This window comes from Sciurus vulgaris, assembly GCF_902686455.1.
Source record: "Sciurus vulgaris genome assembly, chromosome: 2".
NCBI classification, from domain to species: domain Eukaryota; kingdom Metazoa; phylum Chordata; class Mammalia; order Rodentia; family Sciuridae; genus Sciurus; species Sciurus vulgaris.
In genome coordinates this window covers 193142418-193160649 of record NC_136462.1, presented here as the reverse complement: position 1 = coordinate 193160649, position 18232 = coordinate 193142418, and the positions used below count along the sequence as shown (strand labels likewise).

Genomic DNA, 18232 nt, shown 5'->3' with positions numbered 1-18232 from the left:
GGATCACAAGTGTGAGGACAGTTGGTGAGACCCTGTCTCAAAATAAAATATTAAAGGGGCTGGAGATGTGGCTCAAATGGTAGAGCTCCCCTGGGTATGATCCCCAATTCTGCAAATATAAAACAAAACAAAAAAGCAAGCATCATTCCATTCTATTAAATGCCTGCTGATCCGCAGGTAATTAGAGATACTAACTCATCAACTGCCAAGAATCTGATTAGGTGAAAACAAAACTCATCTAACAATAGTGTGACTCTTCAGTCTAGATTTATGATCAGTTTGAAGAGAAAACAATCCAAGAAAAATACACAGCACAAATATTAAACAGTTCAGCCCTTTCAGCCCCCCAGATGTGCTGACACTGGGCAGGATTTTGCTGAGATTAGAAGGCACATTATTGAAACCTGTTTTGTGATCCCAGCACAAGCTAATCTTGAGTGCTCCACACCCTGAAAGTTTTACTTTGACATTTCAACCTCCCTTAAAAAAAAGTGATTACAAAAGTTTTTTTTCCAGGCCTGCCTTTTATATTCTCTAACAGAGCAAGCTGCCAGTAGTGTAAATAGGCTAATAACACTCCATCCTGAAAGAAGACTTCAGGTCCTAAAGATTTCTTAACAAAGAAAAGAACTGCTTTTCTTCTTTGTATTCAATTATATAACCAAAGAAAAAGAAAACAAAATCAAAAAGAGTCCTTGATTATTGGAAGTAATCCACCAGAAACAATTCAATCACACTGACTGGGTAAAGGAAGTAATCCACCAGAAACAATTCAATTACACTGACTGGGTAAAAAACGACCAGGGTGCACTACCACACATGGGACATCGTACACTTCGTGTTGTGTGCTTTCTCAGTATTCAGTTTAAAAGTTTAAAAAATTCTATGACAGACAAGGACGGCCATTTACCAGTCTGAATATAAATGTGAACGAAATTATACTTTTCCTCCCAAACCAGTCCTACTAAACATCAAAGCAATACTCAATAAAAACCCAGTTCCACCTCTGACTCCTCCGAAAAGGTCTAATCTAATTAAATGACTCTGGTATCATTAAGGAAAAGGAAGCAAATGTAAACATGCAAACTCAACCAAGAGTATGGACTTGGGTCACTCTCCAAGTTCTTTGCTCCTTACTCAGCTAATCTAAAGTGGTCATGCAGCTTCTCCAAAACAGTTGTCCTCTGTCTGCTGTCTCTGGGAGGCACTGAAGTTGTGGCCTCTTATCTGCACCTCTTTGACTGGTATCTGGCAACCTGGATAACAGCCACAAGTCTCCACCAGCCACATGTGCCAACTGCTCTACCTCTCTGGCCTACACTTCCTCACCCACTAGAGAATGAAGGCAAACAAAATGAGATTTTTAACTTGGACAGAATTAGCAAAAACTTTAAACAAAAATATTATATAAGAAAGGACAGAGCTCATGTGGTATGCAGAGATGGCAAAGGTCACAACCATGGTTAATGGGAATGACAGTTAAATGGTATGCTGGGCCAAGGGTTTTGGTCTTTCACTCAACAGAAAAACCTTAAACTAAATTAAAAATTTACACAGAAGCCTAAAATGCTGCTCTGTTTGAAGTAAGTTAGGGACAGGAGGTCAGATGTGTTCTCATTGGTTCCCCCTAACTCCTGCCACCACCACCTTTACAAGCGTGTGCCTGTACACACACACACACACACACACAGATCCTTAAAAGCAGATTTTGAAATCCACTAACAGATGTTCAAAATTCTTTATGGGTCAGAAATTCTTCAATTTCAGGCTGGGATTGTGGCTCAGTGGTAGAGGGCTTGCCTGGCATGTGTGAGGCCCTGGGTTCGATCTTTTGCACTGTATATAAATAAATAAAATAAAGGTCCATTGACAACTAAAAAAATATTTTTAAAAAATTCTTTAATTCCTTCTTTCAAAGGTTAGGACACTATAGTAAGAGTTCTTCAGAATTCCTAGGCTCTATGATTCCATAAAGCCAAGGGTGGACCTTTACGATATTATGACCACTGGCCCTCGGTATTGAAAGTGAAAACCATGTGAGAGGAAGACCTGGCAAAGAGACAGAGATGACAGGGAAACCCCATGGACACTCCTGAAGGCAGATGACGGGTCTCCATATTCACCTAAGACAAGGAGGCTGAAGAAAATGGTCATGCCGCTCGACTGCTCCTCCTGCTGAGCCTGCTCTCCCGTCTGCACAGGGAGGATGGGCTTGGCAGGGGTCGGGAGCACCAGTTTGGTCGTGACACCCAGGGTGGTATGGAGGGTGACATTGAAACCCTCATGCGTTGTATTGGAGAACCTGTTGGAGAACAAAAAGCATTAGATGACGGAAAGGGGGCCTCAAAGGATCTATATACACACACAACTCAAATGAAGAGAGAACCTGGCAAAGAACTTCATGGGATTCAAGTGTCCCAGAGAGACTTGGGGAAAGAGATGAAGGAAACCCCTGCCTGCACGAGGGTACTGGAGCCCTGAGGTGCCTTTGATTATAGCCTACCAGAGGACAGGAGCTGGAGCAAACCTGGGCTGGCAAAAGAAAGGAAGCACGACCTGCTTTTCCACACTTGATGAGGGGCAACTAGAGTCTCAGCACATCCCAAGGTCCATTTCTTCATGCTTTTATTTATCCAGTTCATGTTCTTTTACTTTTATTATTTCTGCAAGTGGAAGAAACCACCTGAATTTGCCCAGTTGTTGATCTGGTCAGAACAGCCTACCCTACCTTACAAAATCCTCCTCAGATTTCAAAAGGCTCAGGTTACCTGCTTTGTAATATGTCACCCCACCCAGTGAACCCACCCATCCCTTATGTGCCAAGGCTCTCTTTTCATTGTGTGGGACAGTGAACTAGGGCAATACTGCCATGGTAATAATGGCTAATTGTGATTGTAACAGCTGGTATTTACTGGGCCCTGCTTCATTCCAGGAACAAGGTAACATTACCTCTCCAGGTTCCATAACATGACCAACATCCTTATTAGTCAATGGCAGAATCAAACTTCAATCCAAATTTGAAAGCACTGGGCTAATCCATCTCTTTTTTGCTTCGTGCTGCTGGGACCTAGTTTAGTGTCTGGGGCAGGGCAGATGCCCAGTAAGTCACTAAATGACTTGGCCCCCACTTGGCCAAAGGGCATTGAAAGGTTATCAGGTGAATGAGTCCATACCAATGGTTTCCTTGTTAACCTTCACATACTCATTCCACAAACACTGACAGGGTGTCTGTAACATGCAACAGATGGTGCCCTGCAAGGCTGGAGATGGACTATCAGTGGTCCTTGCCCACAAAGGCCTGGAGGACACAGACCCCTCCCGGCCTCATCACAGTCCGTTAATTCGCCTGTTGTCTGCACTCCACGCTGCTACCTTTCTTTCAGTCACTCCGAAGCACTAAGCCCTCTCTTGAGAAAGGTCTTTGAACTTGTCGCCCCTACTCCTCCACTGCTCGAATGTCACTTCTTCCGGGTGCCCCCTGCCCTCACGCGACCCCATTCCTTCACGCGTTTATCGGGCTCTGAAACCACCGCGTGCCTCTATCTCTGGTTTTCTGATCCCAACAGAATGGAAATAGTCTGAAGGCAGCTCCTGGTCCGCCCCTCTCCTACTCTGTGCCTCGGGCCTGCACCTGCGGCAACAGTCAACGAAGGAAGGCGAAAACCGGCGTTACGGAGAAGGACGCGACGGCCACGCCGGGAGTGGGCGTGGGGGCCGCCAAGACTTCCTGCCGCAGGGGGAGGAGCGCTCGGTGACCTTCGGACGGTCGGAGGCTGAGGCAGTGCAGGTGGGTCGCGGTTCCGCAGGACTGCTCTCGGGGCCGCCCCCGCCGAGGGTCCGCGCTCGGGGCGCTGCAGGGCCCCCCGGGTCCCCACCCGCCCTCCGCGTGGCGCCGGCATGGTCAGTCCTGGCCAACCGGCACAGGGAGCCCCGCCTTCCGGGGCCAGAGGCTCGCTGTCACCCGCCGGGGCCCAGCCCTGCCGCCTCCGCCGCCCCGGAAAAGCCCACTCACTCCTCTTCCGCCATCTTCTCCCCCATCCTGCCGAGCCGCCAAGACCACCGAGTCTGGAGCCGCGGGGCTAGCGGGGCCCACCGTTGCTTCCGGCTTCCGCTGGAGGCGCGGGCGGGCCGGCGAGCGGGGGGCGGGGCCTCGACCTCGCGAGGCCGACCCTCTGTCCCTACGTCTCAGTGGCCTGCGGGTGGGAGGAGGCGCGTGGGAGGACCCTCTGGGGACTGTCCGGGCGCAGGTCCGGACGGGGCCACGTGGCAGAGCGGCCTCTAGAGAGTCTGGCGTTTCCCGATTACTGGGCGGGGACGGTGTGAGGGAAACTCCTGTGAGGTCACTGTGACTCACCCTGAGGGCAAGCACAGCGCCCAGAAATTCATTCGACTAAGACCAGGGACAGTTTTTTCCTCCAGAGCTGGGATCCCCCAGACCCTGATTCGACAAATTAGTAGTAGACGCCTCCTGTGTACCCAGCAGTGCCTTATGGGGCTGAGACGATAGCGAGGAGCAAGAAGCGGTGGGGGCGGGGAGGTGGGAGCCGGTGGGGAGGGCTGGTACTCTAGAGTAAGGCTTGGGTTTGGTTGACCGCCTCTGCTGCTCTGGGCCGAGCCACAGACTCTCATCTGGTTAATCACACAACTCCCTGGATGTCTGAGACACGGCTCCTGAAGGTCTTCCACAGAGGTCAGAGTGATCCCTAACACTACAGTCACTCCTCTGCTCAGAACCCGTAATGGCCTCCCATCCCAAGGAAGAAAGCCTCGGGCAGTCTACAGGAATCAGCCCTGTCCCCTTAGCCCCAGTGAGCTAGATCTCGGTTCACCTCTCTCTGCACTTTCTGCTGTTATCACAGCAGCTTCCTCCCTGTGCTTGGAACTCCAAGAACAGGCTTGTCCTTGCACTTGCCCAGCCCTTGGTCTTGAATGCTCTGCTGCTAGACAACCACTTGGCCTCTATCCTTCCCACCTTCAGGCCTTCCTTTAACCCTAACCATCCTATTTAAAAAACCCAAGGACTCCCACCTGCCCTCAACTATTTTTTCACAGATCTGAAATACCATGTGTTTTGCTGTGCATGGTGGTACTTTGTCTATAATCCCAGCGACTTTGGGAGGCTGAGGCAGGAAGCCAAGTTTGAAGCCAGAAAAATAAAAAAAAATATAAAGGGCTGAGGATGTGACTCAGTAAAGCGCCCCTGGCTTCATATGTTTGTATGTATATACACACACATACAGCATGTGATTTGCTTAGATAGTTCTTGCCCATCTCTCACAGTGAGAGTGAAACTGAGATAGGGAAACACCCTCCAGCCCCTGAAATGCAGAATCTATCTACTGAGGCGCAGAAAACAAACCTTCAACCTTGGCCCTTCCCCAGGCCAGTGTCCTTGTAAAATGAGGGAAACACACAAGCACGGGAAAACTGGCATGTGCACCCTTAATCCAGCTTCAGTCCAGCCCTGATACATCCTGCTGTAGATATTGGAGCCCCCAGCCCAAATCAGGGCTGCGTCTCACTCTCCCGACAGCCCCGTTGTCTCTTGAATATCTGTCTACCTTCCTCAGTAAACCTGTCTGTGCCTTTGTCTGGCTCTTGCTGGAATTCTTTTCCTTTCCCTCACGTATGGCAAGAACCCTGCTGGTCCTGAGTTGAGATCCCCCTCTCTTCTGGGAAATCCTCGGGCCCTTCTCCAGAGACATCTCTTCTCCCGTGACAGCAGCTTTATAATACAGAGATTCTTGTCTGTTTTGTTCTCCATTTTATCTCTAGCGCCTAGAACAGTACCAGGCACACAGGGGACTCTCAATAACAATCAATCATCAAATAAATAAGTTCAGGTGTTTCAGGGAGTCACAGAAGGGATTCCTTTGAACAAATGACACAACCTTGGCTGCTTGTGGAGTGTGGACTGGGTATGGAGGATCTAGAGAAGCCCCAGGCCAGCCAGGAGGCCTGGGGAATCATCTGGTGAGAGCTGGTGGCCTTTGGGTGGAGGCAGTACCTCCCAAAGGGAGGGGTGGGACTGGTGCAGATGGAAGGCGGGGTGGCTGATGGACAGCGGCAGGTGGGAGGGGAGTCAGGGATGAAGTCAGAGCCCTGGTCTAAGGAGCTGGACTGAGAAACCTGACCGAACCCGGCCTTCTCCACCCTCTGAGACCTCTTAGGACCGCTGTCAAAACTGAGAGACAGGTCAGAATCTGCTCACGTTTGAGTCCTTCCTGTGGGTGTGGTGTGAGGCTCCTGCTTCCTTAATTCCTTACATAGCTCTCCGCCAGAAACTGTCATTATCCAGGAACCGAATCAGCACAGAGAAGTCAAGCCACTTGCCTGCAGTCACACAAATAGCAAAGGTTGAAGCGGGGACTGAGACGCAGATCTCTCTCTCTCTCTTTCACTCTCTCTCACTCACTCTTTCACTCTCTCTCTCTCTCTCTCTCTCTCTCGTATGTTTGTGGGTCTTGCTGGAGATGGAACCCAGGGTCTTGTGCATGCTAGAAAAGCTCTCTACCATTGAGCTACCCGGCCCTTTTAAAATTTTTATTTTGAGCCTGGATGTAGGTGCACACCTGTAATCCCAGCAATTTGGGAGACTGAGGCAGGAGGATCCCAAAATGGAGGCCAATCTGGGCAAGTTAGGGAGACCCGTCTCAAAATAAAAAATAAAGAGGGCTGAGGTTGCAACTCAGGGGTCTGATTCTGAGTTCAGTCCCCAGCACTATTGTAGCAGTGGTCCATTTTATGCTTTGAATATAGCCCTCGCTGCTCTGCCACTGTGACTTATTTTTAAAAGGACATGTTTCTCTTTCTCTGTCTCTTCTCCCTAATCTCTCCCCCTCCCTAATCTCAGGGGAAACAGGATCACCTTTTCTCCCCATCCTGGGCAGAATCACCTGTGTCTGAGCACACACCCACCACAGGAACGAAGTCATCCGGACTTTGGGGAGGACACCAGAAGAGCTCAGAAATGACTGTTTCCTGAATTAACAAGTAAGCCTTTGAATCACCTCTCTAAGCCCCCTGTTCCCCATGATGGGCAGAATCACAACCTCGGGGACAGGAGTCCCCAGCGCTTCTCCTTTGCTAGCAAAACAATAAACCTTCTTTTTCCTTTTTCTCAAAACCATGTCCTTGTTATTGGTATTAATTAGAACAAAAGGGCCGGGCTAGACACAAACTTCACAGATCATGTCAGCCTTACATTCAGGAATAGTTTCATGCAGGAAGGGGGAGCTGCCATTGGACCCACTTTCCTGATGGAAAACGAGCTGCCAAACAAAGGAGGGGCCTGAGCTCACCTAGGTCGCTTAATTAATGAACGTGTCAGCCGGGCACTTAGGAATTTGGGGTCTGTTTTACTGGGTGAAATGGGAGGGACTCTGGGGCAGTCTCTGGGATTTATCTGACTGGACCAGATGGAAGGGCTGGGGTCAGTGGTTGGTGTCTGGAAAGGATTTTTTCAGGGAAGGATCAGTGCTCGGCCTCTCCCCACGACTGCTTTCCTAGGTTCGATGGACACCTTCTCCCGGGTCTGTCTTTTCACCAGGAAGGAATGTCTGGGAAAGGATCAATGCTCTCAGTGTTTGGCTTTCTTTCTGCTCACTCCCCTTTTCCCAGGTCTTGCTGCATTGGGAGTTGTCATTTTCCATATCTAATAATTGGATTGCCATTGGGGACAAGGACTGAGCTTTGGGTTAACACTACCAAAAAAAAAAAAATTGGGGGTGGGGAGCTGGGGATGTAGCTCAATAGTAGAGCACCTCTGGGTTCAGACCCCAATACTGCAAAAAAGAAAAAATTACTTTGAAACAGCAACTCCCTGGGCCCCAAATTGCTCAGGTGGCCTTGAATTTAAGATTCTCCTCAGCTTCTCAAGTAGTCGGGACTACAGGTGTATGCCACCATGACCAGCTCAGAGCAATTTTTTTTTTTTAACCAGTTTCTCTGTAACTGCCTTAGTTTCTCTGGCTCGAAAATAAAAGTAGGCCCAGGGCCTCATGGGAGGTGAAGTGGGCGACAGAGTTTGGAGTGCTGGCTGCTCTCAGGCCATGCTTGTTGAAGGAAATGGACACTAACAAAACCCTGACCTGTCCCAATCTCCCTTTATCCCAAGATCTCCCTGCCCACCGAAAGCAACTGAGCAACTCTGCCCCTGGCCTGGCCCCGCTGAACCCTGTCAATCTCTGACCCTGTTGTAGCCGGTCGCCATTTTCCCTCTTGAAAATGTGCCCCTCCACTGCCCCGTGGCGGTCCCTCTCGGTTTCTTTTTCTTTTTCTATTCTCTTTCATTTGCTTTCACTTGTTACCGAGGGCTGGAGGCCGTTCCTCTTTTTCTAGCCCCAGAAAACCCCACCCGGCTGGAATTCACCAAGGGCTGCCCCTCTCTGCCCACTCCCTGCCCTCACCAAGAGCCTGCAATCAAGGCCAGGTCTGGACTTGGCACCTGTCATTGGACTGCCAGCCTTGGCCTCGTCTGGGCCTGTCACCAGCTCCAAGGCCGCAGGTCACCTGCTCTCAGGCCTGTGGATGAGTCCCAGGCTCTTCTCACCTATTCCTGGGAATTTATCTGAACTCTCTAGGTCATTGCCCCAGGAAGACAAATAAAGCCCTTGGACATTCAGTTCCTGGGCTCCTGGGCTGTGCCAGGCCCAGAAGTGCGAGCAAGCAAGTGGCAGTTCTGCCTCCAGCCTGGGCGGCCTCAGGGACCCATCGAGACTTTGACAGCAGAAAGAAAGTGCCTGCCTTTGTTCTCGCTGCCTGGTCTGCTCTACCTCCAACCTTCCTCCTTGTTATTCAGCCTCTTGTCATCTCAAATGTCACCTCCTGGGTGAGGGAGCCCTTTCTGACAGCTCAGTCTAAAGCAGGGTGACTCTGCAAGCTTTTCCTCTAAAGATAGTGAACGCAGGCTCTGCGGCCCTTCTGCCCCGAGTGGCACTAACTCGACTCCACAGTGAGAAGTTGGGTGGAAGACATAAATAGGCAGGGCCGGGTTCCAATAAAACTTTATGAATAATGACATTCGAATGTCACATTATTTTCACATGATATTATTTTCACTCTTCTCTTTTGGATTGTTTTTAAACATTTAAAAAAGGAAAACCATTCTGAGCCATTGGACCATATGAAAATATGTGGCAGGCTAGATTTGGCCCTTGGGCTGCTGACCTCTGGCCTAAAGTTTTAAACACAAGCAAGTGTCTGAGTCATTTGTCAGTACCAGAATTGTTTCCCTTCTCCCCCTCCCCCTTGCCTCTCTCCTTCCTTCCTGAGTTTATCACCCCTTTCCTCCCTAGGACACAGCTTGGGGAAAGCAAGGACCAAGGCTCCCTCCTGCTTCTTCCTCCCGTGTCTCTCATAACGTTTCTCGAACGCCTCCTCTGTTCCAGGCATCGTTCCAAGTGTATTGTGCTCAGCCATTTGTTTAATCCCTGTAATAATCATGGAGAGCAGGCTGTGCCCTGCCACACATTGCTCCATGATGTACGCAAAGTAGTCTCCAGCCTGCGCCTGACCCCGAGCTATGCCATTTATAAAGCGGTGGTTTGCTGTGAGTTACCCCCTTTTGCCTTGAAGGGCTGAGGTGGAATGACTTCACACCTTGTTTGGACAAGTAAACAACCCTCTGCCTCCAGCACCACCATAAGAAACAAACTGACAAATAAATTAATAATGTCAATACAAATGACCACTGGGACACTTGACCACTGGGAAATCTCCGCAGTGTCAAATTTGCAAATCTCTGTCCTTGGGCTTCAGCAGAGCGTGGTTTCTCCTGCCACTAAAGACCAGGCATGACCCACCACGACATCTCAAGCTGACAGTCCCAGCTGACACTCTCCAAATGAACCTTCCGTTCAGACCCTGGCTTAGAATAAACTCCTGCACTTTGACAGCTCTGTGCCCTGAACAGCTCCCTCCACGGCTAGCTAGTGAGAAATCTCATCTGACCACCTACAGAGACTCTGCGTTCCTATGTATCACCCGCCTTGCTCCCACTTCAGTCTCCTGAACCCTGTGGCCACCCTAACCCTTCTTAGCCGTCCTATAACCTGTGTACATACATATATATGTATAGTTTTATACATGAAGTTTTATACAATGTGATGTGTGATGCTAGTGTCACAGATTTTAGTAGTTAAGATTGGAATTAAAGAACTTGTCATTGCCTGGCTTATGACTACCAGGTGAACTGCCATGCCTGAAATGGTGGGGCCTGTGAGTTTCTTGTTGTCCAGTGAATTCTGACATTGTGACAAGACAAATGTGTTTGCTCTGTGGTCTGTGTGGATGGCATGGCTCGCTCACGACAGTAACCCCTGAGAGGAATACTCTTTTAGCCCAGTTTACAGATGTGGAAACTTCTTATCCCAGAGCTTAGAAAATGCCGAAGCTGCCAGGCGAGGTGTTGCACACCTGTAATCCCAGTGACTCAGGAGGCTGAGGCAGGAGGATCGCAAGTTTGAGGTCAGACTGTGCAACTTCATAAAAAGAAGCAGGGGAGGATCTCAGGAGTACGCCACTCCTGGGTTGGAGTCCTAGTGCTGGGAAAGAAAAGAGAAGAAAAAAATGCTGAAGCTGTCAACAAAATAAGGGACCAACAAGAACTTTTTAAGGAATTTGATCTTTCACAGTATTTTAAAGAACCTAGGGCTAGGGTTGTGGCTCAGTGGGCTAGCACTTCTCAGCATGCACACGGCCCTGAGTTCAGTCCCCAGCACTGTGAGAAATAAATGAATATATGAAATCAAAAAATAAAAAGGGAATCAAAGTAGCTACCACATGGACAGTCAGGGTTCAGAGAAGCAGGACCAGTGGAGATTATATTAAAAGATGCAGCGGGGCTGGGTTGTAGCTCAGGGTAGGGTGTTTGTCTCGTACTACGTTTGGTCCTCAGCACCACATAAAAATAAATAAATGTATTATGTCATTTACAACTAAAAACTATTTTTTAAAAAAATGTTTAGACTCGGGATGTAGCTGAGTAGTAGAGCTCTTGCCTAGTGACAGAGGCCCTGGGTTTCACCCCAGCTCTGCAGGAAAAAAAAAAAAAAAAAATACTTACGGCCAGGAATCGTTATAAAACAGGCCGACCTTATTATCGCCTTGTTCTATTGTTTATAAGCGACAAGGGCTAAAATCCTGGTGTCAGCAAGGCTGCCTTCCTGCTGGAGGCCCTCGGAGAGAACTCGTGTCCCTGTGATCCTGCTTCTGGAGGCTGGCCAGATTCCTCGCTCTCGGCCCACTGTGTGTCCTCAAAGCCGGCAACTGCATCACCCTCCCTTCCTTCACATTTGGGGGACAGTGGACTCGGACGGGCCTCTCTCCCATACATGGACACTTCCAGAAAATCAGAACAATCTCCCCATCTCAAGTAACCTGCCTGCAACCATCGCCCCTCCGCCGTGTAACAGGGGTGTCAACCGGGGTCGGGCTAGCCCACGCACACCTTTAGAATGGCCATTTTTCTGCCCACTGCACCATAGGAAAAATAAGATCTAGGTTGGACTGACCTTCATTCATTTATATCATTTAGAATCGGTGTTCATTCATTTGTATTGAGAGAGAAAATGGAAGAGAACTGTGCATAGTTCCTCGCTCTTTTTTCAGTACTGGGGATTGTGCCCAGGGCTTCCCATACGCTAGGCAGGTGGTCTGCCAATGAGCTCCATCCCATCCCTGCGCCCATGCTTGGAACGTGTCTCCCTAATGCAATAGTATGAAGAGGTGGGACCCTTCATTAACGTGATCAGGCCTTGAGGACTCTGCCCTCCTCAAAGGGTTAACCATTATAGCGAGGGTAGCTTTGTGAATACAGGAGTGGTTCTCTATAGAAGGACAAATCTGGCTCTCTTTTACCTCTCTCGTCTTCTCTTGGTCCTTCTGCCATGGAATGACACAGCAAGAAGGCCCTTGCCAGATGCCACCCCTCAATCTTAGACTTCCCAGCCTCCAGAATTGTAAGAAATTAATCTTCTTTTTCTATAAGTTCCCCAGTCTCGGGTATTCTGACATAGCAACAGAAATCGACTAAGGACTCCCTCTCAGCCCAGAACAAGCCAGCTGTCCTGAGGAGTTAATGCTTCTTAACCAATAACTAGTGGCATTTGGAGAATCAGTACCCCCACTCCCTCACCCTGCGGGTGGGACCAGTCTGTGCTGCACGTTCTGGACTGTTTCCTGAACTCCCAGTGGGACTGAGCTCAGGCTAACCACGATGATGACTGGCTTGGCAACAAGCCGTATTGACTTCTCGCTCTTTACTGTCTTAATTCTCCATTGCTGCATCTGAGCAAATCAAACTAAGACACTCCTCTCAAGGATTTTTTAGGGTGATCACACTTGGTAATCACAACTCAGGAGGATCCTGTTAAATGCTCCCCGTTTACCATGTGGTCAGCCTTAGTGGTAGCATGAGGAACGGAGAGGTGAGTCGGGTGAGGCCACAGAGAAGATAAAGGATTTCAGCAATGTAGAAAGTGCCATCTTAAGAAAAGCCAGTGAGACTTTGGGGAAAATATGACAGAACAAACATATGCGTTTACTTTTGCTGTACCACTAAGCACTACATTGACAAAGCAGGGATTATTATGATTTTTTAAAGAGTATAAGCTCTGATGCACCAAAGAATAGGAGAGGAGATAATAGAACATTTTGGATACTAGCAAGTGGATAGATTAGTAGGTAAACAACTCAGAAGAACTGGGAAAACAGAACTCTGAGTCAGTATGGGAACGCCAAGGTCAACCTGATTTACTCCCCCAAACTCCAGAAGGCTGAGGAATTCTTGCACCAGGTACTTCTGAAAATGAAATTGAAATGAGTGGGCACCTGCAGAGAGGAGGGTTTTAAATAAGGAAATCAACTAAAAGTCTATTTGAGAACCAAACTTTCAGATCCTGCCTAGGAACATTATTATGAGACTTCAAAATACTGAGAAAAGACCCTGTAAACTTCCAGAAGAGAAGGGGAAATACACTCCATATAAAGTATCAGAATAACTTTAGACTCAATCAAAATTTAGAAGCAAGAAGGTGAGAGTAGTGCCTTCCAAATTCCAAAGGAAAATGATTTCCAACCTAGAATTCTATACCCAGCTAAACCGTCATCAAAGAAACAACCAGAATACAAACACTTTTGGAAATGGAAAGTCTCAAAATTTCTACTTCCCACACGCCCTTTCTCAAGGTGCTACATCAAAAATATAGGGGTCAGGGTCTGGGTTTATGGCTCAGTGATAAAGTGCTTGTGAGGCCCTGGGTTTGATTCCCAGCACCACATATAAATAAATAAAGAAAATAAAGGTCTACCAACAACAACAACAACAACAAAAAAGAGGGGTCGGCCCGGCACGAGGACACACATTTGTAATGCCAGCAGCTCAGGAGGCTGAGACAGGAGGATCACAAATTCATAGCCAACCTCAGCAACTTATCGAGGCCCTAAGCAACTCAGTGAGACACTGTCTCTAAATAAAATGCAAAAAAGGACTGGGGTTGTGGTTCAGTGATTGAGTGCCCCTGAGTTCAATTCCTAGTACACCCCAAAATAAAAATAAAACCTAAAACCAGTCTGGGTTTTTTGTTGTTGTTGTTATTTGTTGTTTTTGTATTGGGGATTGAACCCGGGGGTGCTCTAGCACTGAGTTGCATCCCCAGCCCTTTTCATTTTCTATTTTGAGACAGTCTCTCTAAGTTGCTTAGGGCCTCACTCAATTACTGAGGCTGGCCTCAGACTTGCGATCCTCTCACCTCAGCCTCCTGAGTTGCTGGCATTACAGGCATATGCCACCGCACCCAGTAAAATATTATCCTTTTAAGAGAGAGAAAGAAAAAAGATAAGCCCAGGGCAGCCTGGAGGGTAGTGTTTCCATCTGTCACCAGGGCTTAGGGTGGGGATGGCGGCAAAGACACAAAGATGATCTGTGGGGAGGAGAGAGGAAGAACTGATAGGGCGTGGTGACTCAGAATACAGAGGTGAGTCAGTGGAAATATCAAAATACCTGTGGCCTTGACTTCCTGTGTTTAAATAAACCTGACGAGCTGGCATCTTTCTAGTTTATGAAAGATGACTGGCAGTTCCTGGGTGCTGCCAGTCACAGAGCAGCGTCAATCCTCTTTACCTGTATTTTCTGCCTTTGTCCCTACCGCCTCCTATTAGGTCACTTGGTGGTCCATCTCAGATCATGTTACTCCTGCTCAGAGTCATCTGAGGCTCCCCGTTTGATGGTGAGCAAAACTCAAACATCCATTAGTGGTCTTCAAGGGCCCTCTTTGGTCTGCTTCTGTCTCCATAGGGCTCCCTGACCTCCCCGCATACGCATCCGCTGCCCCCCAGCCCACCCCGCTCAAACTCAAGCGGTGCTGACGTTTCTGCTCCTCAAACACACAGAGCTATCCCTCCCTCAGGACCTTTGCACTTGCTGTTTGTGTGTCTACCTAGCTGCCTCCTAAGCTGCAGCAGGTCCCATCACAATACCTCTTCCTCAGGGGACCACCCTGACTGAGGTCCCGCTTCCTGCCATTACTGCCTTTCAACGTTTTGCTTTCTTGACTTCATGGCACATAGCACCTTGTGAAATTCTCCTTTTTTCGTTCTTTCAATAAGTGTTTTAAAATTACCATTGAAGTATTCCCATAACCTAACCTTCATCATTTTGAAGTGCGCACGTCGGTGGCTTTTGGTGTAGTCACCAGGTAGTGCCACCATCTCCACTGTTGGATCCTCGAACATTTCATCGCCCTGACAAGAATCTCTGCTTTGTGCAGCTCACCGCGGCCTGGCACTCCTTAGCTATTTTCTATCTCTATGAATGTGCCTATGCTGAGCACCTCATATGAATGGAATAAAAGTGTGGGGTTTCATATCTGCCTTCTTCCACTTCGCATAATATTCTATTTCTTTGAAAAATTTACCTCTTCATTATCTGTCATCCCCATTAGACTGTCAGGGGTGCTCATACCCAGAATAGTGTGTGGTAGAAGTCACTAAACATGGATTAAGCACCTGCTGTGTGCACACAGTAGCACGAAAAGCTCGCTTTGGGTAACTGTCTCTCTAGCCTCATTTCCGGCTAGGGATCTTCTGGTCTCCTCTGGCTTCACCTCAGGGCCGGTGCTGGGTGGAGGGATGGCGGGTGGTGTGGGGAAGGCTCCCGCTTCCTACCCAGGAGACTCTAGGAAGGACACCTCACAGAAGCACAGGGCCGCTACCAGGACGGAAGCAGAAGACAGGCCCCACCAGCCACCTGTTCCCGAGAGGTTTCCCTGTCGCTCTGATTCTCGTTCAAGACACATCCGTGGGACAGTCAAGGGGTTTGCCTATCTTTCTTTCTTTCTTTCTTCTTTCTTTACCACTGAGCCACATTCCCAGCCCTTTTTATTCTTTCTTTTGAAATGGTCTTGCTGAGTTACTCAGGGCCTAAGTTGCTAAGGCTCCCTTGAACTTGAGATCCTCCTGGCCTGCTGGGATTACCGGTGTGCACCGCCACACTCGGCAAGGTATTTGTCTTAAATACAACCATGGAAAGGGCCGCGGGACCCGCAGTGCAGAGGTCACTCGTCACTGGAAGAGGGGCGTCCAGTCCGCGAGTCAGGAGTGCGCACCTCAGTTCTGTGGAAGCAGGGAACCAGATTCTGCCAGCCTCGTGAGTGCGCTCAGAGCTGACTTCCCAGAGGAGGTTCTCTGGTGACCTCTCCCCTCAGCCTGTGGCGCCCTGAGGCTAGCACCCAACAGAGCCTGGAGAACTTAGGCCCACAGAACCCGGGGCCAGTGAGTAAATGGGTGTTGTTCAACAGGACAAGATAAATGCTGGCCTTTCTGCCTTTAGCCCTGGACTGAAGGTGGGTTTGCTTTGAGGACGCCAGGGCAGGCCAGCTCCCTTTAAACCAAGGGGTGACCAGAGGGACAGTTGGAGTGTGAGAATAGAAAGTCTGCTACTGACGGTGGCCCTGCAGAGAGATCTGCCTGTCCAGGTCTTTGGTGGAGGACCGTTCCTGCCTGGGCAGTTCTTGCTTGAACACAGAGTCACCCTCGCCTGCTCAGGTCCTCTCCCTGTGGATCACAGGCCCCTAATGAGAGGCAGGGCGGGTCTCCCACCTTTCTGGGAGGGACGTCTCAGCCTTCCCCCACCCCCTGTTTTGTTTGCATATTGATCTCACCACAGTCATGCAGTGAGGTCTGGGAAACAGATGCGGCCCAGTCAGTCAATAGAGCTCCACGTGTTCATCTCCGAGGCCTCCAGACCATGCCTACCGCCCTGGGGAGGGCTCAGCCGTGGCACTGCTCAGTTGAACCAGCCCACTTCAGGATGATGGTTGTTCCAAAAACATGGTGGCTTCCTATTCTTCCAGATAAATTTCATGATTGCTTGCTCTATTTCTGTGAGGTACATCATTGGGATTTTAATTGGAATTGCATTGAATCTGTATAGCACTTTTGGTAATATGGCCATTTTGACAATATTAATTCTGCCTGTCCAAGAACATAGGAGATCTTTCCATCTTTTAAGGTTTTCTTTAATTTTTTTCTTTAGCGTTCTGTAGTTCTCATTGTAAAGGTTTTTCACCGCTTTTGTTAGATTGATTCCCAAGTATTTTATTTTTTTCGAGGCTGTTGTGAATGGGGTAGTTTTCCTAACTTTGTGAGGATTCATCACATATGTAAAAATGCATTGGATTTATGAGCATTGATCTTGTAACCTGCTACTTTACTGAATTCACTTATGAGTTCTAAAAGTTTTCTGGTGGAATTTCCCAGTTCCTCTAAATATATAATCATGTCATCAGCAAATAGGGATAGTTTGAGTTCTTCTTTTCCTATTCATATCCCTTTAATTTCTTTGATCTGTCTAATTGCTCTGGCTAGAGTTTCAAGGACAATGTTGAATAGAAGTGGTGAAAGAGGGCATTCCTGCCTTGTTCCAGTTTTTAGGAGGAATGTTTTCAGTTTTTCACCATTTAGAATGCTATTGGCCACGAGCTTAGCATAGGTAGCCTTTACAATGTTAAGGAATGTTCCCACTATCCCTATTTTTTCTAGTATTTTGAGCATGCAGGGTGCTGTATTTTATCAAATGCTTTTTCTGCATCTATCGAAATAATCATGTGATTCTTGACTTTAAGTCTGTTGATATGGTGAATTAAAGCAATCCTTAGCAGGAAGAATGAAGCAGGGGGTATTGCAATACCAGAACTTCAACTATACTACAAAGCAATAGTAACAAAAACAGCATGGTATTGGCACCAAAATAGACAGGTAGATCAATGGTACAGAATGGAGGTCACGGACACAAACCCAAATAAATACAATTTTCTCATACTAGACAAAGGTGCCAAAAACATGCAACGGAGAAAAGATAGCCTCTTCAACAAATGGTGCTGGGAAAACTGGAAATCCGTATGTAGCAGAATGAAACTAAACCCCTATCTCTCACCTTGCACAAAACTCAACTCAAAATGTATCAAGGACCTCGGAATCAGACCAGAGACCCTGCATCTTATAGAAGAAAAAGTAGGTCCAAATCTTCAACATGTCAGCTTAGGATCAGACTTCCTTAACAGGGCTCCCATAGCACAAGAAATAAAAGCAAGAATCAATAACTGGGATAGATTCAAACTAAAAAGCTTTCTCTCAGCAAAGGAAACTATCAGCAATGTGAAGAGAAAGCCTACAGAGTGGGAGAAAATCTTTGCCACTCATACTTCAGATAGAGCACTAATTTCCAAAATATATAAAGAACTAAAAAAACTCTACACAAAGAATACAAATAACCCAATCAACAAATGGGCTAAGGAAATGAACAGACACTTCACAGAAGAAGATCTGCAAGCAATCAACAGATATATGAAAAATGTTCAACATCTCTAGTAATAAGAGAAATGCAAATCAAAACTACACTAAGATTCCATCTCACCCCAATTAGAATGGCAATTATCAAGAATACAAGCAACAATAGGTGTTGGAGAGGATGTGAGAAAAAAGGTACACTCATACATTGCTGGTGGGGTTGCAAATTAGTGCAGCCACTCTGGAAAGCAGTGTGGGGATTCCTTAGAAAACTTGGAATGGACCCACCATTTGACCCAGCTATCCCACTCCTTAGCGTATACCCAAAGGACTTAAAATCAGCATACTACAGAGATACAGCCACATCAATGTTCATAGCTGCTCAATTCACAATAGCCAGATTGTGGAACCAACCTAGATGTCCTTCAATTGATGAATGGATAAA

At 47.8% G+C, this 18232-nt stretch overlaps 1 protein-coding gene across 2 annotated transcripts in view; it reads right to left on the bottom strand.

The window, feature by feature from the left end:
* Positions 1 to 4984, bottom strand: part of SLC9A8 (solute carrier family 9 member A8) — a 71735-nt gene extending 66751 nt beyond the window's left edge. Inside the window, exons 1-2 of one of the 2 annotated variants that reach the window (XM_079127037.1) lie at positions 4013 to 4984; positions 2124 to 2302 (exon numbers count right to left, since the gene is read on the bottom strand). In XM_079127037.1, coding sequence (XP_078983163.1) covers positions 2124 to 2302; positions 4013 to 4038 — 205 coding nt within the window. In that variant the 5' untranslated portion in view covers positions 4039 to 4984. Of the gene's footprint in view, positions 1 to 2123; positions 2303 to 2949; positions 3652 to 4012 lie in introns of those variants that run through there. The other variant, XM_079127036.1, reaches the window with a different exon arrangement.
* Positions 4985 to 18232: the final 13248 nt, after the last annotated feature.